General features: G+C 48.4%; 1 protein-coding gene across 4 annotated transcripts in view; it reads left to right on the forward strand.

Moving 5' to 3' along the window:
* PPP4R4 (protein phosphatase 4 regulatory subunit 4) overlaps positions 1 to 25961 on the forward strand; it is a 1921930-nt gene that overhangs the window by 1394237 nt on the left and 501732 nt on the right. For all 4 annotated transcript variants that reach the window (XR_013600947.1, XM_078660096.1, XM_078660097.1 and 1 more), the window contains exon 16: positions 7508 to 7655. Coding sequence is in view for 3 of the 4 variants with exons in the window: in XM_078660096.1 (XP_078516222.1) it covers positions 7508 to 7655 (148 nt within the window). In the remaining variant the exon portion in view is untranslated. The remainder of the gene's footprint in view (positions 1 to 7507; positions 7656 to 25961) is intronic.

Genomic DNA, 25961 nt, shown 5'->3' on the forward strand with positions numbered 1-25961 from the left:
CCAGTTCACGGACAGCAACCTTTTTCAGCAAGCCCTTAAAATATTTTTCTATATATTTTTCCCCGGGACACTGACCTTCTGCTTAAAGTAAGAAACTATTCCTAGAGAACTAAGATTTCTATTTTTTTAGATACTTTATAGACTTTATATAGACTTTAGCTGCCCGCTGGTATGTTCACAATATATTTTATGTGATGAAATGGTTTCGACTTTTTTTCTGTATAGCCATATTAAGAGCCATTTCATGTGTATTTCTCATATACCAAAAAGCAATAATGCATAACAATGCGTGTTTACTTTTGCATTTAATTCATAGCTTAAGTGCATACTATATATATGACTGCAATTTTTCAGTATATTTGAAAATTTCAAAATGCATTTATGTATTTTGGGGTGGTAAGGTATACACTATACTCTATAGTATGTTGTACTATGTTATACTATGCATAGATTAGTAGATATGACCATAGTTAGCGTGGAGTGGGTGTCGTGTATTTCTATAGGTTCTGAATCGATCCCCCTATTCCTGACCATATTCTGGTTAACCTACCTAGCTAGTTAACTAACAGTCAGCCCATGAGGCAAGAAATCCCCCATGATGCAGATACCGTTATCTGACGCAGTCACACTACGGCACAGGAACGTGTTATCTGATTAGGTCATAACGCTTGAGATCTAATTAGACAAGCGACATTCCTCCAGCCCCTGATAAGGCATACGACGTTCTCATAACAAATCAAACCTATGACAACCTGGATAATCCGTGCGGCCATTGTTTTGATTTCACAGAGAACTTTAGTAAAGAATGTGCTAACGAGCAAGTCGTATGACATCTTTATTGACGTACCTATGTCCATCCTTACGTCAATCCCGGCACCTTTAAGGTATAAATATTGCCGACCTTGCCCTATGCAAACACACGCGTGGTGACAAGACGGAGCAGCCATACTTGCCGAAGCCGAGAGCAGAAGCAGACCCCGCAGGCAACAGCCCCGCCTTCCTGACGCGCTGAGAGACGCGCTGCTATCTCAAGCCGAGAGACCCAGCACCGGCGCTTCTGGGCAGCCCTCGCAGGCAGCCTGGAATATCGAGAGCAGAGAAAGAGATACCATTCCTCATTCATCCTAAATTCCAGGTACAGAACTGAATAACCCCTCCTAGAGAATTCTTTAGTTATTCACTTGGCAAAAACAAACTTAACTTAAACTGTAACTTTCTATTCCCGCCCACGTATTAGACTTAGGTCAGGTACACGGGGTAGGCGTATTTAGAAACACCAGTTGAGTACGTTTAGTCAAATGTATATGTGTATGTAAATATATTTTAATCATTTTAAACATCATATGGCTCAGAAACCATATCAATGTTTTTACAGTATTATTTTATACTATTGCTTTTAATGTATGCACTTTACTTAACTATAAGTATTGCAATAATATCGATCCATTTCTCTTGTACGAGAAAAGAGACTGATCAATAAATAACATCTTTTATTGAACACGCCCGTCTCTTCCTTTTCTCTACATTCTGATGAGACTAAGAATGCACGTACTGACTGAGTAAAATAATTGCCTTGTGCTCACACGACTCTTGAGATTGACTCTTGATTAGGGGAGAGCAAAGTTGTCATGTTCTATGGTTGTCAGAAACTAAATCCCTTCTTGTCTAATCAGGGGAGTTAATCCTTCCTTGAACATTCGAGAAAGTTTCTAGCGAACTCTGAGCTTAGCTGGCAAACCCAAAAATTAAGTCTAGTATCGACAGTAGTAGACCTAGTTAACGTCTGGCCTAGGCCTTTACTGCTGTAGGTACTATTCCAATGCGCAGAGCCTATTGGGAAAATAGGAGCTACACTACAACCCAGGAAGAGGAGACAGTCCAGACCCCCGAGTTTCCCCACTCCCCACACCTTTCCCAATCCCCTTCATTGGTATTCTCTCCTGAGACCTCCCCATCAATGTTACTGCCTGCACCTGCAACCTCACCAGCCAGGAGACGAGTCGTGGCCCCACTGCCAGTGATGGAGGCAGCAGAGGTAGAGGCTCAAGAAACTGCACCTGTGGGTCCTGCTGCACTGCAGCCCACCACTGAATCTTTCACCATGCGCAGACGTCAACGCAGGCCCAGCAGTGCAGGTGGACCTGGAGATGGCACTGTGTTCCGTGGGCTGGAGGGGAGCATGGTGCGCATCCAACGCATGCAGGGGAAAGCAATACAGGCCTGCCACCGCCAATTCCGTGTCCTAAACCAACAAATTGGAGAAATGGGGAAGGGCATCAGCAACATGGTAGAAAGCAACAGGGATATATCCAAAACCAATGCTGACCTAGCTGCAGGAATGCAGCAAATGGGTACTGCAATTAGCCAGCTGTGCAAAAAACTGGACAGCATGGAGCACACAAGGCGCAGGGACGCCCGTGTAAACAATAGGGCAATGAATCGCCTGGCCACAGCCACAGCACAGCTATGCCGTAGAGGCATTAACATGCAGGAAAGCCTCGCTCAAAACACGGTCGAGGTCACCAGGGGCATGACCAGGATCACAAGTGCCCTCGAGGCAATGATTATATCTCTAACTGCACAGAATCCTGCCCTGGATGTGGCTGAGGGAGACGACAGCAGTAGCCGCAGCAGCTTGGCAAGCGCTGTGGTTCAGCCTCGTAGGAGAAGCAGGCGCCCAGCTGAGCCTGCAGGCCATGAGGAAGACAGTGAGCAACATCCCAGTGGCTCTGGGAAGCGCGGGCGCAAATTACTTTGCCAGTGTGGGTGATGTAACCCAGGACATGTTGTCCCACCTTTCTTTACTTTAATTTGTTGCACTTAAGTGCTTTAACGTTGTGGCAACATAAAAATACGTTGGTCCCATACACAACCTGTCTGTGTCTCATTACTTACTCAGAAATAGTTGCTTGTTATTTCCTCACGTCTGTATCTGCCATCACTTGGTGTTGTCACTCCAGCAGGTTGTATGTCAGGCACAGCATTGTCGTCGTCATGATCCTCGTAGTCAGACAACTCCACCTCAGTACCCTTCCTCACAGCCAAGTTGTGCAACATGGCACAGGCAGCAATTATCTTGCAGCAGGTGATGGGGGTATACTGCCTTGCACCTCAACTCTTGTGAAGGCATCTAAATCTGCTCTTCCAGATGCCAAAGGTCCGTTCTACCACATTCCGTGTACTTTTGTGGGCCCGGTTATACCTCCTTTGGCTGGGTGTGGAGGGGTTGAGGTAGGGAGTGAGGATAAATGAACGTAGGGCATATGCACTGTCTCCTAAAAGGGAAATGGGAATACATTACTCACATGCATACTTGTAATTCTCACTGCAATAGGTGTTGGAGGTATCCTTCGCCAAATTCCCCTGCAGACAGCCGTGCATAGATGCCGCTGTTCTGAAAAATATAGGAGTCGTGGGTACTCCCAGGGAATTTCACAACAAGGTCTGTGATTATGAACTTTGCATTGCAAATCACCTGTACATTGATGGTGTGGGTGGACTTCCTATTCCTGTAGATGTATTCTACGGCAGAAGGGGGACAAATGGGGATGTGCGTGCCATCAATGCAGCCAATGATATTGGGGAAACGTGCCATCTGGTAGAAGTCTGATTTCGTTTGGACCAGTTCAGCATGGGTGGCAGGAAATGATATGTAATGCTCCATCCTCTGTAACATTGCGTCAACGAATTTGTGGAAAAACCTTGACAGGCTGCTCTGGGTCACCCCACCTACCGCAGCAACCACACTCTGGTAGCTCCCAGAGGCAAGAAGGTGTAGGCTGCACAGCACCTGCACATGGGGAGGAATAGCGTGTGCCCTTGGGGTAGTGTGCTCCAACAGTGGGTGGAGGTCCCTGATGAGGTCAGTGATGGTGTCTGGGGCCAACCTGTACCTCTGGAGTATCTCTGCCTCTGTGAGCATGAAAAGGGTTATCCTCTGTCTGTAGACCTGCTCCTCTCTCTGCCATTCCCTCTCCCCTTCCTCCTGTAGCCTTAGCCGTCTTGCAATCACATAAAATGCCGCCATTGTGCAAGAAGAATTGCATTTTGGGTCCATTTTTATAGGTTGCACCTGTTTACCACCTGATTCCAATCCATGGTAAATACCGACTCTTAAATACCGAATTTCAGGCAAATTCGGTATTTCTGAGCTTCCCTACATCTCAATATCCATTTTTACCACTTCTTATTTACCGATTCGGTAAATTTACCGAATCGGTAAATTTACCGATTCGCAAACCTTTGCGATTCAGTAAATTTACCGATTCGGTAATATTTCCGATTCGGTATTTTACCGATTCGGTAAGTTTACCGAATCGGTAAATTTACCGATTCGGATGATTTTCGGTCTCCTACATGCCGAAAGCTAAATACCGGTCGGTAACGGCCGAAAATACCGATTTTCGGCCGTTACCGACCGGTAAAGGCCTTCCTACATCTGGCCCAAAGAGTCTTAAACAGGACTCTACGGTCCACTGGAAGACAGTGCAGTGAACTGAGAGCAGAGGAGGCCGAAGAGCGCTTGGGAAGATCCAGTACAAGCCTAGCAGCGGCGTTTTGTACCAGCTGTAGGCGGCGCAACTGGCCCTTATCTATTCCCAGATAAACGGCATTGCAGTAGTCCATTCTGGCTAAAACTAAGGCCACAACGACCTTTTTCCGGGCTTCAATGGTCAAAAACTGGGAGATCTTTCTTATCACTCAAATAAGTCAAAAACAGGTAGCAACTGTTCTGGATACCTGGCGAGACATAGAAAGGCCATCGTCAAGCACCACTCCAAGATTTTTCCCCTGAGAGACCGGAGTCGGCTGGGAACTCAGGGAGATGGGCCACCATTTGCTGGACCAGGTGTCAGAGCTGTCCCCGAAAATCAAGACCTCTGTCTTCTCACCGTTAAGTTTCAGGTAGTTTTGGACCATCCATGAGGAGACAGCAGTCATACAGTTCTTAAAATTAAGCACAGCATTGCTGGAATTTTGGGGGATAGAAACCATGATCTGCGTGTCATCCGCATAAGACAGCACCTCAAGTCTAAAGGATTGCACCACCCTGGCCAACGGGGCCACATAGATATTAAAAAGGGTGGGGCTCAGAGACGAGCCCTGAGGCACTCCGCAGACAAGGGGCAGGACTCGGAGTAAAAGTCACCCAAACTAACGGTTTGAGACCGCTGGCTAAGAAAAGAGGCGAGAAGGTCCAGGGCGCGGCTGCCCACCCCTATCTCCTTGAGACGCTCCACCAGTCTCAGAGGGGAGAGGGTGTCGAACGTGGCAGTGAGGTCGAGTAGAATCAGGAGAGTGGTATACCCTGAATCCACCTGCACTCGTATATTGTCCAACACCATGGTAAGAGCTGTCTCCGTGCTATGCGCCCGTCTGAAACCATGTTGGGAGCCATCCAGGATGTTGTAGTCCCTCAGGTAAGCACTCAGATGTGAGTTCAGATGGGATTCAAGAATTTTTGCAGGGAGAGGCAGCAGGGAAATAGGGCAAAAGGTTTTTTAGATTTTGTGGATCTAGGGAGGGTTTTTTAAGGATGGGCCTAACCACCGCAGCCTTCCAAGTCAGAGGGTAATAGCCCGAAGAAATGGCTAAATTCAGAACCATCGTGCAATGCGGGATCAAGGCATCTTTAGCTATTTTTACAACTTTAAGGGGACAGGGGTCCAGGGGTGAACCGGACTTAATACCTTCAAGCAAAAGGTTTACCGATATGGGTGATAACGTTGGAAAGACAAAAAAGCTTGCCGAGTTAACGCTGTTGGAGGAGCTGTTCAGGCAAACTGTATCGGGGGCTTCCAAAACCAGATTGCCATTAAGAAATTTCAGTTGATCATAAATATCAGAGATTTTTTAGCAGAAAAAGGAGGATAAACAATCACAGAGCTCCTGTGACGGTTCCACTTTATCCGAGACTATCGGGCCACTAGGGAATTAAAGATATTAAAGAGCTCCTTAGGAGAAGTAATGACCCCAGTGATCTTTGAGTAGTGTTTTTCCTTTTCCTCCATTATGGCTGCTTTGTATGCCTTCGGGCATTTCTTAGGGGATTCCCTGCCAAAGGGTGCCATGTCCTTGCGCCAGTGTCTTTCCTTCCTTCTACACTCTTGTCTCATATTTCGAAGTCGGTCGGAGAACCAAGGAGCGGAAGGCTTTTTTTCTGGCCGAATAGCATATTTTTAAGGGGGCGAGAGAGTCCATCACCGCAATAATTTTATTAGAAAGATACTCCGCCGCCGTGTCTACATTATAAGGGGCTGGTTGCCTGAAATCCGCAAATGCAGTCATGACTGCCGTGTTGGTAAACCGAGTAAAGTTTCGTTTTTCGACCGTTTTCAGCCCTGTGCTCTCAGTATTAACAAGGGAAATAGCCATAAGAGCAAAAGGGACTGCGAAGTGGTCGGACCAAGAGAGGGGAAAGGGCGCACCCACCAGTATTCGATCATCATTTGAAAAAAGCCTGTAAAGGGTATGGCCTGCAACATGAGTAGAGGTGTTCACTAATTGAGTGAAGCCATAACCCTTCATACATTCTAACAGAGTTTGGGTGTCATGATTTGCGTGATTTTCTAAATGGAAATTAAAATCGCCAAGAAGCGTGAGGTTCGTTCGCTCAAGATAGGGTTCGAGGAGCTTACTAAAATTATCACAAAACGAGGACCTGGGGCCGTGAGGCCTATAACACAAAATAGCATTATACACTGTGTAGGTCTGAATATATTATACTACAAATTTGGGCGCCCACACAATCTATTATGAATTGACAGAAATGTCACAAGATTTTCTTAATGTCATTGTTGTTCATTATATTATGAATCACGGCCTAACATTTTCTGTCAGGAGAGATTTACACCACTGCCCTGTAACGCTTTCCAGGTACGCATAGGCCCATGTATGCTACAAATACTTTGCTACAGAAGCAATGATATGTGGTTAGTGTTTTAAATTGATGCAAACAGAGAGATGTAGACATAAGGTTGTCCTACCAAAGCATTTATAACTCCAAGAAGGCTTGAGTCCATAGGGAGAACTCACACAATGCTTTTTGCATCTGTAGGCTTTTATAAAGGGCTGTCCTAAAGTAACTAGGAACGCTGAATGTTTATAGTCATATATTTGCCTCTTGGTAATTATTCTCACATGGAGCTTCTCGTGGTCTATTCTCTGCCACATGTGCCATCTCGCATATTGACTTGAAGGAGACCTGGGCCTAGGTGAACAAAAAGGGGGGGGGGAGGGAGGTTACACAAGTATATTCTTTCATATAGGCTGGTTGTAATATGCACAAAGAAGACGGTGGTAATATGAAAGTAGCAGGTGATTTTGCTTACATACACTTTCACTGTATTCTTTAAATAAAGACCGCATTATTTTCATCTTTGAAAAAAATGCTAACTTAGCATATTAGGATAGAATATTTAAACATAACCAACGAGTTCAATTATACATGGCATCTAAGTTTGTTACTTTAATAGTATTTACACCATTTATTTTGTATCTTTCTCAGAACTAGGTAAAGGAAAAAGTTACTGGAACAGACTTCGGTTTTTAGATACGTGTGATTTTATAATCGAACTCTTTTCGAAATCCTTCTTCTGTAAATACTTTTTTATGACGGTGTTGGAGTTGTCGAATGATCCAGTAGCAAACGTCAGGTAGGAATCAATATATGTACATTTGTTGCAGTGCTTTTCAGTTTACTTGTAACAATTCATGTTGAGTAAATTGCAGAAGTGAGTGCGTTTCACTTCATAAAATGATCAGAAGAAAAGGCAAACCTTCGCTTTCTCAAACCTTTTCGTTTATGTAATATAGTGCAGGGTGCTAAGAAAGCGTTGCGAAAGTTTAATAAGACGCGCAGGTCTGTTACTGGAATATCGTGTAACTATTTCCACATGTCAATTGGTTTCGAAGCTATATTTTGTACTCAGAGTTGGTGTAGACCATATAAATACATTATTTATTACCAGTACACGCATTGGCACTGTTGGAGGTAATGTTTGAATCAAGGGGTCCCCGTCAGGTTGATCTCAGGCTACTTCTGAATGGCTCACACGTGATAATTGCCTGTCAGCTGGTATTACATTTGCGGCTGGCAAAATGCTACGACAACACTGTAAAATACAGCTCAGCGCTTTCTGTGGGGCCTGGGAAACTGTAAATGCAGGACCATGAAGCTGTTTCACTTTTCTTTCTTTCACTACTTATTTGTTTCCTTCTTTCGCTACTTTCTTATTCTCCACTTCTTCCCTCCATCTTACTTTTTTATGTTGCCATTCTATTATTGAGCATTACCAGAGTAGAACAGGCATGTTAACTGGCCCAATAAAGAGAGAAAAAAAGGAAGGTGATTAAAAAGGAGAAGTTAAAGAAAGGCTTATCATCGCCACAATGTAATTCCATAAGAGTACACATATTCATATTCACATTCACCCACTGCTTGTACTAGACAGGGTCTTTCTGCACAGCGTTCTATGTTTTGCAAGGTACTCCGTTTTTCTTCTGCTTTTTTTTTTAACGTCTTTTTCTTATTATGTGTTTTTGGTTCGTCCAGATTTTTCTCCTTTCTACTATTTTCTATCATTCTCAGCTTCTTTTCCAACTTCTCTTCCTTGTCTACTTTCTTTTTTCTTTTTGACTTACAATTTCTAGTTGACTTTCTTTCACTATTTTGTTTCTGGTTCTGCTTTCTTCGTCTTCTCTCCCTTTTCCCTCCTATCTCCTTAATGGTTACGGTCTCCCTACTTATGACCTGGTCCTGCCTAAGTCCCCCTTCAAATTAGACCCAATACCACCCTTGGATGGGGGCTCCCACCCTCATCCAAGGCAAGCTCTTCACACTGTTTTGGATTAGGGGGAACAACCCCCCGGCCGTATTTTATTACAAAATAAAAAAATTAAACTTATTTTTTACATTATGTATAGTTACACAGACAGTCCAGATACACTGATAGGTACAAGAAGTTTTTTAATAAAATTATTTATTTATTGAATTTTTGCATAGATAATACAGCACATTTCAGCAAACAAAAGATTCATACAGCTAGAGCATTAGCAGGGCAAACACCCTAAACAGTGGTGCAATACATAGGGCCATCAATCAGCAATCCATAGCATTTGCATGGTGAAGTAGAGGGGTATATGAAAAATGACCACGAATCAATGTAAGCAAATGGAGCGACAAGTCAACACATTCACAATATATCATCACAAATTGTAGTAGCTTTGGAACGTCAGGGGGGGCACAGCTCCATTGAGGGAATCAGCCATGATCTAGTATGATTAACATGTGGAATTAGCACACTATGTTATGTTATGCTATTTTATATAGCGCATGGCTACCACAGCAACAGGGCGTCCCAGCGCTTGCGGACATGCCTAATTACTGGACGGCCAGAATAGAGACGACAGAGTGCTGAATCCCGGGGGGGAGCCTAAACAGAAGAAAACAACCAGGTTTTGATTTGTTTTCGGAAGAGCAGGTGGTTAGTAGTAGTACGCGCTCTTAGAGGGATAGAGTTCCAGAGTTTTGGAGCCAGATACCTAAATGACCGACCCCCGGCTCTGCACCTCCGGGTCTTGATGGTGCAGGCAAGAAAAAGGTCCGCAGAGCGGAGAGCACGCGAAGGGACATAGAAGGAACAAAGTCCCTGCAAGATTTGGGGGCCAAGGCAATAAAGGATTTTATGGATGAGACAGAGGGTTTTGAATTGAATGCGTTGTTTAACAGGCAGCCAATGCAACCTACGCAGAACCTGGGAGGTATGGCAGTGTTTCGGCAATCTGAACCGAATGCGGGCGGCAGCGTTCTGAGCCCTTTGCAGTCTGTTAGTGACTGTCAAGTTGGAACCAAGCATAAGGGCATTACAGTAGTCTAGATGGGATAAGACCAGAGCTTGGACAATTGTCTGACGGATGGGGGGTTCAAAGAAGCCAAGAATGGGCTTAAGAGAGCGTAGGCGGCCGTAGCAAGTGCCAGCCACTCTTTTGGCATGGGATTCAAGGGCAAGTGAGTTGTCTATAATCACACCCACATTTTTGACTTCCTTCTTGGGAGTAGGAGGCGGGCCCAATGTAGGGGGCAACCAGTGCTCATCCCACTTCTGAGTGTCGCTGCCAATAAGAAGTATCTCGGTTTTGGATGAATTTAGCTGGAGGCAGTTCTCTGTCAGCCAGCTGGAAATGGCCAGGATGTCTTCTTGGAATTTGGCTCCGTCGCCCACGGTGTCATTAGAGAAGGTAAAGATCAGTTGCGTGTCGTCCACATAAGAAATTAATTTGATCTTCCGTTCCCTGGCCAACATGGCCAAGGGGCGGACATACACGTTAAACAACGTGGGGCTGAGGGCAGACCCCTGCGGGACGCCGCAGCCTAGGGGGAACCTGCTGGATGAGTACGGCGGAGCATGGACCTGGAAGGAACGGTCGGATAGAAATATACACAGATAAAGTTAGGTAACAGGGAGTATGATTAAACCTTAGAGTAAATGTGCAGTGTCATCTTAATGTTCTAATAAGTATGTGTCAGGGACTGTCCGGGACTATGTGGGGAACACAGTCAGGGACTTGGACAAGGACTGGGAACTGGTAGAAGACGTACACAGAAAGGAGGAGTACAGTGCTGCCCAGGATCATACAGGGAGTCAGAGGAGAAAAAGGGATCCAAAGGGGAAGCCTGTACAAGTGAACAAGATGGGTAAGACTCAAAAAGGAAGGGCATTCACAAGGCAATTTAGCATTCAGACTAATTACACCCAGGACGGACGTGCAAGACATATATATAATACAACATTAACAATAAAGGGGGGTTTGGGGTAAAGCACTCAGGAGCTCCACATGGTAAGACTGAAGCTCAGTAAGTTTCTTACCCGCAATTGCTGTTACAGATACTGACTGCAAATACCCACATGTAGGATATGCATGCAAAGGCAGGGTCTGTGGAGCTTATACCTATAGTGATGTTATAAATGTAACTCAAAGACAAAACTCACAGTGAACAAGAAACACCACCTAGGTAGTCAGCTGAGCCCACGGATCCTGGCGATCAAACAGGAACGCGCAAGGCTGTAACAGCAAAGGGGTAGAACTAAACACAAGCACAATAGACAAGGAGCTAGCAAGGAGGAATGCTTAATAGGAAAGGAAGGAAATGACAGGGCACACTAGGCAGAAAGCAGGTAACAAACATACAAGGTAACAGAAGTAAGACAGCAGAATAGAAAGGCAGCAAACTAGAACTGGAACCAAGGAAATGGGAAGCAAGGCAGGAACTGGAAACGGATATACAGAAGAGGAGGCTACAAGGGTATACTAGAATAGTGCAGGTTAAGGAATCAAGAAAACAAAGTAGCAGAGAAGGCAGGCAGTGATGGGGCAGGAACAAGAAGTGAGCTAAGGCTCAGGAGTCAAGGCAGCACAGCAGACAGTGCTGGTTCAGGAACAGGGAACTACCAAAGCTTCAGGAGTCAAGGTAGCACTGCAGGCAGTGCTAGTTCAGGAACAGGGAAATTACTAGAGCTTAGGAATCAAGGTAGCACTGCAGGCAATACTGGTTCAAGGAAACAGGACATAGCTACAGCTCAGGAAACAAGGAGTCAAGAGAGCACTGCAAGCAGTGCAAATCGGGAACAAGAAATAGCTAAGCCCAGGAACAAAGAATAACTATAGCTCAGGAACTCCGGAAACAAGGTAGCACTGCAGGCAGTGCTAATTCAGGTACAGGGAATAGCTATAGCTCAGGAACTCAGGAAACAAGGTAGTACTGCAAGCAGTGCTAATTCAGGAGAAGGGAAACTGCTGCAGTTCAGGAACAAGGAATACCAAGGCTATGGGGTCACGGTAGCACTGCAGGCATTGCTAATTCAGGAACAGGGAAAACAGCAGCAGGTCAGGAACAAGGCATAATTAAAGCTCAGGAAACACTGGAAACAAGAATAGCAAAAGCTCAGGGAACTCTGGAACCAAGGATTGGTCTCACCGGTAAACAGCTACAATGACCAACCTTTCCCTGAACGGAGCTGGGGCTTAAAATAGCTCACAGTAATCACATGCAGCTGGTGTGAGCAGGCTAGCAGCAGCCAGCCACAGGTGAGCTGAATTCCTCCACCCATCCTTGGCCTGCAGGGGTGGAGACAAAGCAGTGAGCAGGGAATTCTGGGTAAAGGAGTTTCAGGCATGAATAGGCTGGCTTTAAGTCTAAGCAGGCTGGCTTTCACAAAACCCGGAATGGATTGGGAATGGATGTCAATTCCCAAATAGTGTCCAAATGGCTGGAAGTAAAGATATGCATGCAGGGGAGTGTCAGGAAGCATATTAGAACACTGGAGAGTCCCACAGTTCAGCCCCCTGGTGGTGGACACGAGAACACAGGGAGCAAATCGTGACAGTATGTCTGTAATGGGCCACAGATGTCTCTTGGGCGGGAGGATCTTGGGAGCAGTTCAGCATATGTACAGAATTGATCCTACCAAAATATCATGTCTGACAGCCAGTCTTTAAATTTAGGCTCTCGTCCCCTTCCCCACCTGCAAGCTAGACGTCGCTTAGCTATGGCAAGGCTGAAGGAGACAAATTGATGGTGTTGTATTGGGATGTGTTCAGTAAACCCCAACAGGGCCACGAGAGGAGATCTTGAAATGGGCAGCAAGGTTACAGCTCCTAGAGCTGTGAAAACGTGACTCCAATATGTGTGTACATCTGAGCATTCCTAGGCTAGGTGTAGAAAGTATGGGTGCTCCATGTTACACCTATCACATCTATCTGTGTCTCTCAACCCAAATTTGTGAAGCTTAACCGGTGTATGGTAGCTGTGTTGCACAAATCTATAATGAATAATTTGGAGCTGGCTATTGGAGGAAATCTGTTTGGTTTGTTTACAGCAAAACAGCCATTGTGTGTCAGTGAGGTTTTGCCCTAGTTCCAGTTCCCACATAGTGCGCGCCGCACTAGGGTGATATTCTACGTCACTATATAGAGTATGGTAGAGCGTGGAAACTAAGGGCCCGATTATGATGGCGGTTTTCCCGCATCCTCCGGGCTGGCGGAAGCCACCGCCGGCCCGGAGGATGCGGGAAAACCGCTGCGGACTGAAAAAGACCCCCCGCGAGATTAGGATGGCTGGGGGATCGTTTTTCAGTCCGCAGCTTTTCCGCCCCGGTCGCCTTCCAACCATGGCAGAAAAGCAATAACATGGCTGGCGGTGTCTATCAGACACCGCCAGCCATATTATGATGGAGTAGGAAGTATGCTTTTCCATGGCGGCTTTTCCGCAGTGGAAAAGCATACGGACCTTCACTTCGGGGGCCCCTGGGTGAAGGGGGGGTGGGGGTGCACATGGGGGGTACCTATGGTACCCCCCCTGCATTAGTATACAGAAATCGGCAGGCACCGCACGGTGCCTGCCTCTTTCTGCATGCAAATGCAATCTATGCATTTTTACCATTGCGGCGGATGCAGCTTGAAGCCGCGCCCGCCGCAATGGTAAATATAGAGGATGTGACCGCCAGGGTGGCGGTCACATCCTAATTGCACAGGAGGGAACTCCGCACTCTATGGTGGCAGACGGACTCAGGTCCGTCCGCCATAATAATCGGCCCATAAGTGTGTGCCCGTAATATATGATGTAAAGAGGCTAGTGTTGCAGGTTCAGAGGGAAATGCAGTGGTGCTACCCTGGACGCAATGACGGAGGTGAGCATACAAAAAGGTTTCCGTGGTGGATGGCGGTGGGTCAGGGCACATTTGTTGGAGTGTGCAAAATTTCCCATGAATGTACATGTCTCCCCAACAGTGGAGGTTTCTTGCGCTGACTTCTTTCCTGAAGATGCCCTCTTGTAGCAGAGACATATGATAAGTGAGTAGTAGGAGAGGGGAGTACAAGCAAGGTGTGTGCATACGATTTTGGATACGAGACCAGGCCATGATCGTGCAATCCACTGAGGAGTGGCAGCATGTCCGGAGAGATGTGCTAGATAGGAGGACCCCATCAAGTGGGATAGGATCTGCCAACCAGTGTTCAGCAGCTACATGCGGAGTATAGCGAGGTTGGTGAAACCAAAAGTGTGCATAGTGCGCCTGAGCACAGAGATAGTACAATTCAAAATTAGGGATGTGGAGGCCCCCTTGGGCGTAAGGTCTCATTAATGTATCCCATTGTATGCGGGGTTGCTTGCCGCCCCAGACCAGGCAAATCAATTCCGACCTCAACGAGGCAAAAAAATGCCTCCCAGGATCATAAGGAATGTTACGGAAGAGATATAAAATTTTAGGGAGAGTCACCATTTTTATAAGGGACACACGCCCAGCCATAGTTAATGGGAGGGCAATCGAGCGAGTAATGCAGTTTGTGATGCGCTCCATAGCACATCCATAGTTCGTCCTCATCAGCTAGTCCCGATCCTCACAAACATAGATACCTAGATACTTAACATCAGCATCACACCAGTTGAGTGGATAGTCAATATCAAAAGGGCTAACAGAGTCCGTCAATGGGAATATCTGTGACTTAGAGCAGTTGATATGGGTACCTGAGTGGCCGCCAAACTTGACACATTTTCGCAGTAAGGAATCGAGATTATGATATGGGTCTTTAACATAAAGACTCACATCATCCGCATAAAGCAAAATAAGTATCGGGCGTAGTAGACACCTAAGTCCTTTATGATTGCAATGCTGCCTAAGTCTTGCCGCCAGGGACTCCATAATTAAAGCAAAAAGGAGGGGAGAGAGTTGACATCCCTGGCGTGTGCCACGGAATAGAGAAAATGAGGAGGAGGTGTGTCCGTTGATCAGGACTTTCGCTGTGGGTGCAGTGTATAGAAGCCAGATCCATGAGAGAAAAGCTACTGGAAGACCCATATTCTGCAAAATGGTGAAAAGTTAGTCCCATCCCACTGAGTTGAAAGCCTTAGGGGCATCGAGGAATAGCGCCGCCAACTTCAATCTGGGGTCCGCAGCTTGTAGAATGGAGAATAATGTTGTAAGAATATGGGATGTGGATCTCCCTGGGATGTACCCAGACTGGTCGGGGAGCACCAGCTTGTACATCAGTAGACAAAGACGATGTGACAGCAATTTAGAGGATTTTAGTATATGTTTTTTTTTTATAAATCTGTTTATTGCATTTTCAGAAACAAGCAAGAAAACCAAAACAATACAAAAAATAAGGCAATCACAAGTGGTAGATGGACAATCAGCAGGTCAAGTTGCATGACAGTACACAAAATGTCAATAAGGCAGTGAAGGGATTGTACATCATATCAAACTTGGCAATAAAGACAGATCTAGAGGGAGGGAAAGCACCTATCGCGTCCCGTCCCCTCCTCAAGACACCCCTTCATCGTCATGGCAACTCGTCATGCACACGTCTCATCATCCATTGTCGTGTCAGGCTCAGCACTGAAAACGTCCACCGTGGTCCCATCCGCACATCATCCTCAACCTCAGCAGCACCAGCATGCATGGCTGGAATAAACATACCATCCAGTATCGCAGACCAGAAGTTCTTAGGCCTGTTCTTGGGGGGCATCAGCTCGTTGTATAGCTCAGTTTGGGTGCAGCAATACACCAAGTCCCTCTTCCACACACTTAGAGTAGGGGGGGGGGCTCTCATCCAGGCCCTTGCAATACAACGCTAAGCCATAAGGAACGCCATATCCACAAGTCTCTGCTGTGAAGGTCGCAGGGGTTTCGAATAGCCTAAGAGGGCCAATAACGGGTCCGGAACTAAGGCCAAGTTTGCAGTTCTATTGAGCTCATTATAAACCGACTGCCAAAAGGAGAAGACCACGGGGCATTACCACGCAACGTGAAGGAAATCTGCCAGGGGGGCCCTGCATCGCTCGCATTCCGGGGACTCACGAAGCCTGTATCTATGGAGCCTCTCCGGTGTGTAATATGTCCTGTTCAGGAACTTGAAGTGCGTGAGACTATGGCGGCCGTTAAGAGAGATTTTCCGTACACTAGCGCAGCAATAGCTCCAAAGCTCCTCACTCATATCTGTGCCCAGGTCGTGCTGCCAGGCCAATCGCGGTTTTGTGTATTCTGCGTATAGATCAGATTGTGCTGTCCGATACAGAGTAGAAACTAATTTCATAGGGGATTTGGCGGTAACCACATAATCAAAGGTAGCAACCGTCACCGGTTCCTCCATGTCAGCCCCAAGAAGTTCACACAGAGCGCTGCGCACCCTGTGGAACTGGAAACGCGCCATCAAGTGGGGATCTGCCACCGCAAGGGCCACCTCGTCCCACGCACGTGCCGTGCCACCTGCGAACAAGTCGCCCATATTTTGAATGCCAAGCCGGCAAAGGGCTAATATTACTCCCTTTTCCCTGCAGGGAGCTAGCCAGTAGCACCACTCAAGACTCGCGTTCGGGGAATACAATAACAAACATGCCTGTGCGTTCGTCATGAAGTGCCAAGCGTGGACAACCGATAGTAAGGAATCCAAAAAGCCCGTACGGCGGTCCTGAAATTGCATTAATAGGGCTGGTAGGGGCGTCGGATCAGCAACTATCCGTTCGATACGGACATAAGGAGTGTCCGGCGGCCCGTGAATCCACGAATAAGCGTGGGCAGACTGCGCTGCACGATAGTAGAGTTCTAAGTCCGGGGCGTTCAGGCCGCCCGACGCATACGGCCGTATTAAAATATGCCAAGCCACCCTGGGCTGTTTAGCCGCCCAAGCCAGACGCACCATCAGAGACTGCAGTCTACGAAAAAAGTGGACGGGGAGGACCATAGGGATGGTGTTGAATAGAAAGAGAAAGCGCGGAAGCACCACCATTTTCATTAACACAATGCGTCCCAAAAGTGACAGCGGGAGGGAAATCCAGTGCTCAACGTCGTCCTCCAGCTTATATATAGCGCAGCCATAGTTTTCCTGAAGAACAATTTCTGAGTCCGTGTGGAGACGGATACCAAGGTACCGAACCGCCTCAGTAGTCCACTGTAGTGGGTACTCAGGCTCAAACTCCACCGTAGCTGCTGTCAGCGGGAACATGATCGATTTCGTCCAGCTGACCCGAATGCCAGAGAGGGAGCCAAACAGGAACACTTCCCGCAATACCGAAGAAAGATGAGTAACGGGGTCTCTAACATAGAGGAGCGTGTCGTCCGCGTATGTAGAAACAATGAGATTATACATGGGAAAGCGGATACCTCGATGGCCATGATATTCCCGTAAGGCACATACCAGGGGCTCAGCCACCAATGCGTAGAGTATCGGGGATAGCGGACAACCCTGTCTCATGCCCCTGCCCATCACTATGGAGTACGAAGTCAGCGGGCCAATACGTATACGGGCCGTTGGCTTATAGTACAGTACCGATAGAAGCTGCAAAAATAGAAGGCCTACGCCCATCCTGCTTAGGACGTGATGCAAGAATGCCCACTCCACCGAGTCGAATGCCTTTTCCATGTCTAAGAATACAGCAACAGCCGACACCTCCGGGCGGGTGTGCTGAAAAGCGGCAAAGACTGTTCTGATATTATAAATAAGATTGCGCGTAGGGACGAAGCCAGACTGCTCCGGGGCCACCAGTGATGTGACAAGAGGCTGCAAATGATTAGAGAGCAACTTAGCAAATATTTTCGTGTCAACGTTCATAAGGGAAAGTGGGCGGTACGAGGCACATTCATTCGAGTCCTTGCCTGGCTTAAGAATCGCCACAATAATAGCCTCCCGTATAGAGGGCGGCATGGAGCCCGAATTGGCCAAGTCATCAAACAGGCTAAGCAGGTGAGGAATCAAAAGATCGGAAAACGCCTTCTAAAATGCCATCACTGCCCGGCGCCCCCCCCCGCTCTTCATGGAAGATAGCGCCAGCACCACCTCATATCCATCAAAGGGACGAGCCAGAAATTGGCGGTGTAGGTCAGAGAGCCACGGAAGCTCTATATGTGACAAGTAATCCACTATTCGTTCATCGGGAGCAGGCCCCCTCGAGGTGTACAGGGCTGCATGATAGTCCCGAAAGCGAGCTGTAATCGTGTCGTTCGAGAGCGGGACTTCATCACTGGAATGGAAGTGCGCTCCCTACCCCGCTTAGCCAAGCGGGCCAGCACTGCGCCAGGGCGTTCGCCCTCACAGTAAGTCCTAGCAATAGCATACTTCCCTAGATGCTTAATCTCCAAATCCGTTTAATCTTTGTATTCCCGAAGGACCCCAGCAATCTCCCGGTCAATAGTCTCCTCCAGACTGCAATCTCAATGTCTCCAGATCTCTAAGTTTACGTTCCAAGAGCTCAAGGCGACCCCTGATCGACTTCAGCACCCCTCTACGTTTAGAGATAGTAACCCCCCTGGCATATAGCTTAAACGCTTCCCATACCGACTGGAACGAATCCACAGAACCCACATTAGCTTCGAAGAAAGTCTCCAGCGCCGTAAAAAGTTCCTCCTTAAAAAGAGGATCTAACAGGGTGTAAGGGGGAAAGCACCAGGCAAAAGGTGGAATCCGCCGCACAGGCATGGAGCAGGAAAGCAAAAGTGGCGAGTGGTCCGAGTAGGTTTGCGGCAGGATCTCGCATGAGCGCACACTCTGAAAGAAATAGGAGGACACAAACCAGTAGTCTATCCTCGTATGTATAGTATGAGGGGCTGAGTAGTGCGGGAACCCACACTGCGCCGGGTGTCGATGACGCCAGACGTCAGTCAAATCAAGATTTGCCAATTGCATAGATAGTGTACGCACAGAGGCCGAAGGCACCCGCGGCGGGCCATCCGTCCGATCTGTCCAGCGCAGGATGTTGAGTCAGATTAAAATCCCCCCCCGGAAAATGACCCTGTCAGCATGCGTGTGAACCTTCTGTGCCAGGGCCGTGTAGAAGCTAGGGAGATCGAAGTTGGGGCCGTAAGTATTCACTATACACATGTCCATACCCGTACCGGAGCAGCTCGTGGTTGTGAAGCGCCCTTCACTATCAGTATCTATTGGTGACCAAACGAGGGAGGACTTAGGATTAAACCAAGTGAGGACCCCTCTGGCATGAGTGGGAAAACCTGCAGCATGAACATTATCGCGGAGCCCCCTGTATGAAGTGGGTTTCCTGCAAAACCGCAATGTCTACCCTGTGTTTTGCCAAATACTGGAGGACCCTGCGGACTTTGCGGTGATCATTCAGGCCCCTCACTTTCCAGGTAAGGAACCGCAGTGTATCAGGAGCTGCTTCCCCCCCTGTCATGTCTCCTGCCATAGTGAACTTAAAAGAATCGTACCTGCCATGCACAATACAAAGATGTGGGACATCGTTTGCACTTTACTATCACCCCACCCAGTCCACTTACTTGCCTCAAACAACAGTACCAATGCACAACAATACATAAGAAAAAGCCCCATAAAATCGCTATCCCATCCCCCCTCCCACGCCTGCCCTACCCCAACTAGGCCGCGCTCATCCTTCCGCCCCAACAGACAGTCTCCCACCCCCCAGTCAGCCCCCACCAATGAAACATCCTCAAACACCCCACTCATCCATACAGCAGACACCCCCTCCCCCAAAAAAGAACCTTGAAAGCAGTGGTAATCACGCGAGGGCAGATGTAGCTGACAAAACCTGTGCTAGGGACACTCAGCAATATTAGCACAAACATTGCCCCCCGTCACCCCCCGCCCCGGGAACTCTAAAGAATATAGAGTGGTGTCTATACCACACCATGCTCAGTTGGAAAGTTGAAAAAAGAAAAAAGAGGGTCTACCCATCAAAAAGGACCGTACATTCCAAAGGAACCCCAAAGCAAGCATCACCAAAGGCAGCAGGCCCAAATGTGAGGCCAAACAAACTCCAGCAGGCCGTATGAAACACAAAAAGGCAAAAGGCAAACCGTTATAAGGCACGGAAAGCAGAATATAATCACAAAGGGTCTTAAGGCAAAAGGGCACAAGTCCAGCAGAGCAGAACAGCTAATACCTGAAGAGTAGATGTCAGTCCCTCCAGCCTCAGCATAGGATTTTAGTATATGTATTTATAAGAGATAGTGGCCTATAAGATTCTCACCGATCTGCAGGTTTGCCCGGTTTCAGCAGTGATGTAATCAGCACTTCTCTCATAGACATGGGTAAGATCTGCGTCTCCTGGCCCTCTAGGAAAACCTCCTTTAACACAGGGAGCAATTGGTCAATATATGTTTTGTAGAAGTTAGTAAGAAGGCCCTCAGAGCCTGGAGCCTTCTCTGATGCCATTTGCATTATTGCTTCGCGTAGCTCGTTATCTTCAAAAGGTTCTGCCAAGAATGCACGCTGATTATCACCTAGCCATCCAAGGGTTATATCCTGTAAATCTGGAGCAAAATCAGGGGGAGATGAGCGGTGCGAGCTATACAGGTTTTTATAATATGTGACAAAGACATTAAGTATGTCCAGACTATCTCTGTGCCGTTCACGTCCTCGTCTATCACGTCCAGTATCTAACTCGAGAACCTCGGCGCCTTGATGGCGCTCGCCAATGCTCGACCTGGCCTCTCACCCTCTCCATATCTACGGGTGGTGAAGTATTTGCCTCTGAACACGAACTCTCTAGAAGCTGTGTCAGTATAGTCTGTGGGTTTTTCACGGAGTGCCGCTCATTGGGTATTAGAATTAGTCGCCCACATAATGGTTTCTAATTGTTTAATCTCAAATTCAAGATGTCGCAGTCCGTTTCTAATATCTCGAAGCACTCCAAAACTTTTAGATATACAAATGCCCCTAACCATGACCTTAAAGGCCTCCAAGAGTATGCCCATGTCGTCGACGGACCACTTATTCCTATCGAAAAAGGTGGTGATCTCGTCTCCCAGTTCCTCGTGAAACACTGTGTCTAGCAATGTCTCGGGTATGAGTCTCCAGCATCGTGGAGGTAGCAATCGAGTTGGGGGGCTAGCAATTCAAGGTATACCGGCGCGTGGTCAGAGTGTGTGCGAGCTGGGTGAGTGGCATTATGAATCCAGAGTGTCACTCTTCTGGAGCAAATCCAGTAATCCAACCTAGACCAGTGGAGTGCCCTCCCTGTGTGTTGGGATGGACATACCTCCACACATCAACGAGCCTTTGTTCCTCAAAAAGCCAGATAAGGTCTCCAGAGTATTCATATAATGATGTGGAAGGGGATTGGAGCAGTCCATGGATGGGCAAAGCGCGGTATTGAAATCCCCCCCCCCCCAGATGATATGCGTGGAGCCTATTTTTTCTATTTGTCCCCAGAGGGTGGTGAAGTAACCAGGATCGTCTGTGTGTGGGCCGTAACAGCAAGCTAAAGTGACAGATTGTGTAGCCAATGTACCCCAAAGTATACAGCTCCGACCAGACGAGTCGCTATGTGTACCTCCCAAGATGAACGGCATATTCTTCTTAATTAGTATAAGTGTGCCACATGAGTATGTGGAGTATGATGAGTATGCGCATGTAGAGGCACAGTCGCCGAATGGTTACAAGCAGGCACAGGTGGTGAGGCCATAAGTCTATACTGGTGAGTAACATACTGGGCTGTCCGCAAAGAGAGAAGTCTTGTCTGGCGGTACTAGGTTAGAGTGGAGGGCGCCGCTGGCACACTTTCGTATGCAGTCTCCCACCAATATAGATTCACTCCCCGAGCAGAGTATTGTATGTAGGGGGACTTCCAGAGGAGATCAGCCAGACCCCAGGTCTAGTGGAGGGTGGACGGCATCTGTACCGCAGCGCGGCAGCGCAGAGAGGCACTCCTGAGTGCCCCCACGTAGAGTGCAATATGTGCGTGAGACACTGCTGTGAAAGTGTCTAACAGTGATGCAGTATCAATAAGGGTGGCGTCAACAGCAGTGGCAAGGTACAGTAGGAGCCTGGGCAAGATTGCAGTTCACAACAGGCAGGGTAGCAATCCCTGGAGAAGGCCCAGGAGCCACACCAGCAAACCCAGACACCAGAAGCGGTGATGAGGACGTTGAGGACCAGGCTAGTTCCAATTTGTGGCGCAGTATGGTAGTCTCGCTGAATGTTGATGGTGGGTCCAAGAAGACAGAAAGCCACTCTCAGGGCTAGTATGTACGTATCGTGCGCAGCCCCCAAATCTCTTATAGGGGCCAGGTCGTGCAGCAGATGGTAATGTCACAGAGATGCCGCAGCCCACGCCCCCACACCGCCGATGGCAGGCACAGTCCACTGTAGTGAGGGGAGTAACAGCCGATATAGGCAAGGGCCGGCAGGAGAGGGCCGCAGTGCAGAGCTGAGGCTGCGAGCCGACCCAGCAAGGAGACAAAGCTCGCACTGAAATGCCTCAGTCCGCGCCCTCCCTCCGCCGATGGCAGGTACAGTTCGTTGGAGCGGGGGAAGGAGTAACCGATATAGGCTGAGGCCGTCAGGTGAGGGCAGAGGTGCAGCACGGAGACAGCAAGCCGATCCAGTGGGGAGAGTAAGTGCACACTGCAGCTTACCCCACCTCCCGCCGCTCCGCCGTCAAATAAAGATCCAGGTCCACATAGATGAACGGATCAGCGGCAATATCCGGAGCGGTATCTGCAAGTAAGTGGCAGTAGCAGGACGGCAAGGTCCCGGACGGGGTCTGATGATATTGAGGCCTACTACCTGCTCCTTCACGCTGTGGGACTAATCGCGATGGGGAAACCTGATGGACGTCAGCCGCGCCTGACATTAGATTTTTTTTGAAACGGCAACAAGGTTCACTGCTGCTGACACTGAATGTGCAGCTATGGACCAAACGCAGTCCTCCCCGCACACTTCTGAGGGTGATGTTAAGTCGTTGCCCCTGGAAGTACAGCATAGCCTGTTGGACTTACCCGGGAAAATGGACACTATGAACAATAGGCTGGACTTTTTGGTGCAAAGCATGATGGGCAATTAAAGGAGGCAGAACGCCGCATCTCTGAGAATGAAGATGTCACCACTCGGATGCAGTCTTAGGCTGCTCAAATGGATAAACTTCTAAAAGTTATTGCGGCCTAGAATGAGGATATTGGAGCTAGAAGCTTCCGCAACAACGTTCGCATTTTAAGTATTCCTGAGAGCACAAATACAGGGCGTATGGAGGACTATATTGAGCGTCTCCTAAAAGGCACCTTTGGTGAGGATTCTTTCTCGCCCCACTTGGTGGTGGAACGTGCGCACTGCTCCTTAGCCGCACGTCTGCCCCCAGGAGAAACCCCGAGGTCCATCATTGCTCGGCTTCTCAATTACCGAGACCGCGATGTAGCACTTAAGAAAGCACGTGACCTGAAACCGCTGCAGTTCAGAGGAAATACATTTGCCATGTATCATGACTTTACAATGGCAGTGCCAGAGGCGCGCCGGAAATTCCTTACTGTCAAACAGAAACTCTGTTTCGGGGTCTGATGATATTGAGGCCTACTACCTCGTGGCAATCCGCGGGGCTAGAGTAGGTGCAGCAGCCACTCCAGTATTCCAGCAGGCATGGCTGTCTCACCCCGCTCAGGTCACACTTCACCACAGCAGGAGCAGGGAAGCTCCGGGAGCTGCAGTTCTTGCCCTTTAGATAGCTGAGTATTCATGGACCAAGTAGGCAACAGCAAAGATTATGCCGTCATGTTAGAAGTAAGGATAAATTGTGGATAAGTGCACCAAGCTTCCCGAGCCTCACAGGTGTGCGGCCATCTTGGATCTGCGCCAATTTTGGGCCCCCAGGTCCAAGATGTTACTTGGCTAACCTTAACATGTTTCTAATACATAAGCATTCCTGCCGTAATCTAAAAGATGAATATACTTTACTTTACTTTCTGCGTATCCCTGCTTGGGCCTAAGGCAAGGTCAGTGACTGGCAGCGCCATATCCCGGTAAACCTATGCCCTGAGCCTTAACAGCTATGTCCCATAAAAACTCCACTGGAGCAAAAGTTGTGTAGGGGGTCCAGCTTACCGGACGGATCTCTCCCCCAGCCCCCCCTTATGCCCTGAGCCTTAAGCAGCTATGTCCCGTAAAAACTCCACCGGATTAGAAGTTTCGTAGGGGGTCCAGCTTACCGGACGGATATCTCCCCTGGGCCCCCCCCCACGCCCTGATCTTTTACTCCATAAAGGAGTGCTGCAATTCTGCATCCTTGCGTCCTTGTGCGCATGCGCAAGTGGGGGTGGCCGACCAGCCTACTGGAAGAGTCACTCCCTGGCCCCTGCACCCTTTCAGCCTATTGACCGTCTATAACCGCCCCTGGAGTTCCATGTGAGACCCTCTGTCTCCCCTCAGGCGTACCCATTCGAGAACTGGTGATGCCTGCTAAGGACCGAAAACTATGCTCACCAATCATGACCTTACCGCCACAGGCCAGTATAATTGACCGACTATCTGGCCTCCCCCCACTGCCTTCTAGAAGGGTCATGCCTTATCAATTGCCGCTTTTAACCATGTTAGCAGATTTACTCTATCGAGACCTCATTACCCAGTCGTGAGAGGTGTACCCTATGCTGCACCAGAACATCTCCCATACAAGGCACCAATTCCCTACTGCCCGTAGCTTTGTAGCCCTCAATAGTTTATCACTCTAACTGTTAAAACTTTCTACTGAATGATTCAGGAACCCAGAAAAAAACTCACCCCTCCTTCTACTGTGGTATGGCCAAAAGGAGCTGCAGGGCTGAGCTCCGGGTTCTGGGATAACAACAGTGCAAATCCCGACCGGAACAACCCCTCCTAGCCCCCGAAAGAACGGCTTATCGGGCTCGAGGTCAGACTCATCGACATCGAGGTCGGTGCGCCCCAAGGAGGCTGGCCTGGGCTCCCCGGAGCTTCACCATGGATGGGGCGACCTCCGATCTGGTAAGGTGAAGAGCAGACTCACCGGACTGCAGAGCCAGAGTTCTGACTCGTTCCTCCCCAGCGCCTGACTCTGTAATGGCTGCCCGCACAGGAGCGATCAAGGGGTCCTAAACTTTTCGGAGCGGAAACACCTCCGGATACCGGGACCACGACAAGGTAACAGAAGCAGGTCATTTCCGACCCCCATCGAAGCTAAAAGTGTCCTGAGACAGACTAGGAGCTCAATGGATCCGACAAGGCAGGAGCCCGAGATACCTGACCTACAAACGGCTGCCACCCCGGAGATCAGCAATAGAAAGAGGCCTACTTGATGCACATAGAAAGATCCGGTGCTACCTCAAGCCCACTGTCGGTGTAAAGTGAAGAGCTCTAGATCACAATCAAGGCAGGAGCCTGAGATGCCTACCCCTAAAATTGGCAGACAACCTAAAAGCAATGTTAGTAAGAGGCTCACCTTAAGCCCATAGGAGGATCCCGATTTACCTCGAGCCCTCAGTCACTGCAAAGTGGGGCATCTGTGACCCGAACGCGTCCTATGATTGCCTGAGGCGGGAACAGAGCCTCAGAATACAGCCGAGTCACAAGACACATTGTAACCAATTGCACACCAGAAGCCCCCTAACCCACGTGAAGAGGATCCAGCATTACTGCCTAAAGTAGAACCTTGACAACCTCTGAGACCGTCACATCAAGAATCCTTAAGGTCAGTGGCAACCCCTAGGTGCTGGGCCCCAAATTGTCTACCAGTGACGTAACTTGGTCTGGTCTCAAGAGATCCCCAACTCAATGCCACCCCAATATGGCCTTGGACCCACAGGATAGTGCAGGCTCCCCCCGGTCTCTCCCCTAATCACACCCTCCCGGAGCTCAAGTCCATGTCCCACCACCACTCCTAATCACAGGTGCACCGACCACACTGGAAGGTCACACCAAGGGCCGCCTTCCTTTGCTCACCTAGCAATTAACCCCCCTCTGAACAAGTGACTACTCCTCAAGCTTCCCCACCCTTCCAACCTCCCAGATAGCTGCCTCCCCTCCAATCGGCACTCTCCCCACTCCACACCAATCATACTATCAGACAACTTGCTCTCCTCCACACGGCACTCTCCCTACTCCACACAAGCGGAAATCCGCCTCTCTACTAACCTAGATAAGATGCCACCAGCCACTCTTATGGCTGCCTGCCCTCGATCCCCTAATTACCTGATACCCCACGGACCGAACTA

The sequence above is a fragment of the Lissotriton helveticus genome, chromosome 9 (assembly GCF_964261635.1).
Source record: "Lissotriton helveticus chromosome 9, aLisHel1.1, whole genome shotgun sequence".
In the NCBI taxonomy this organism is placed as follows: Eukaryota; Metazoa; Chordata; class Amphibia; order Caudata; family Salamandridae; genus Lissotriton; species Lissotriton helveticus.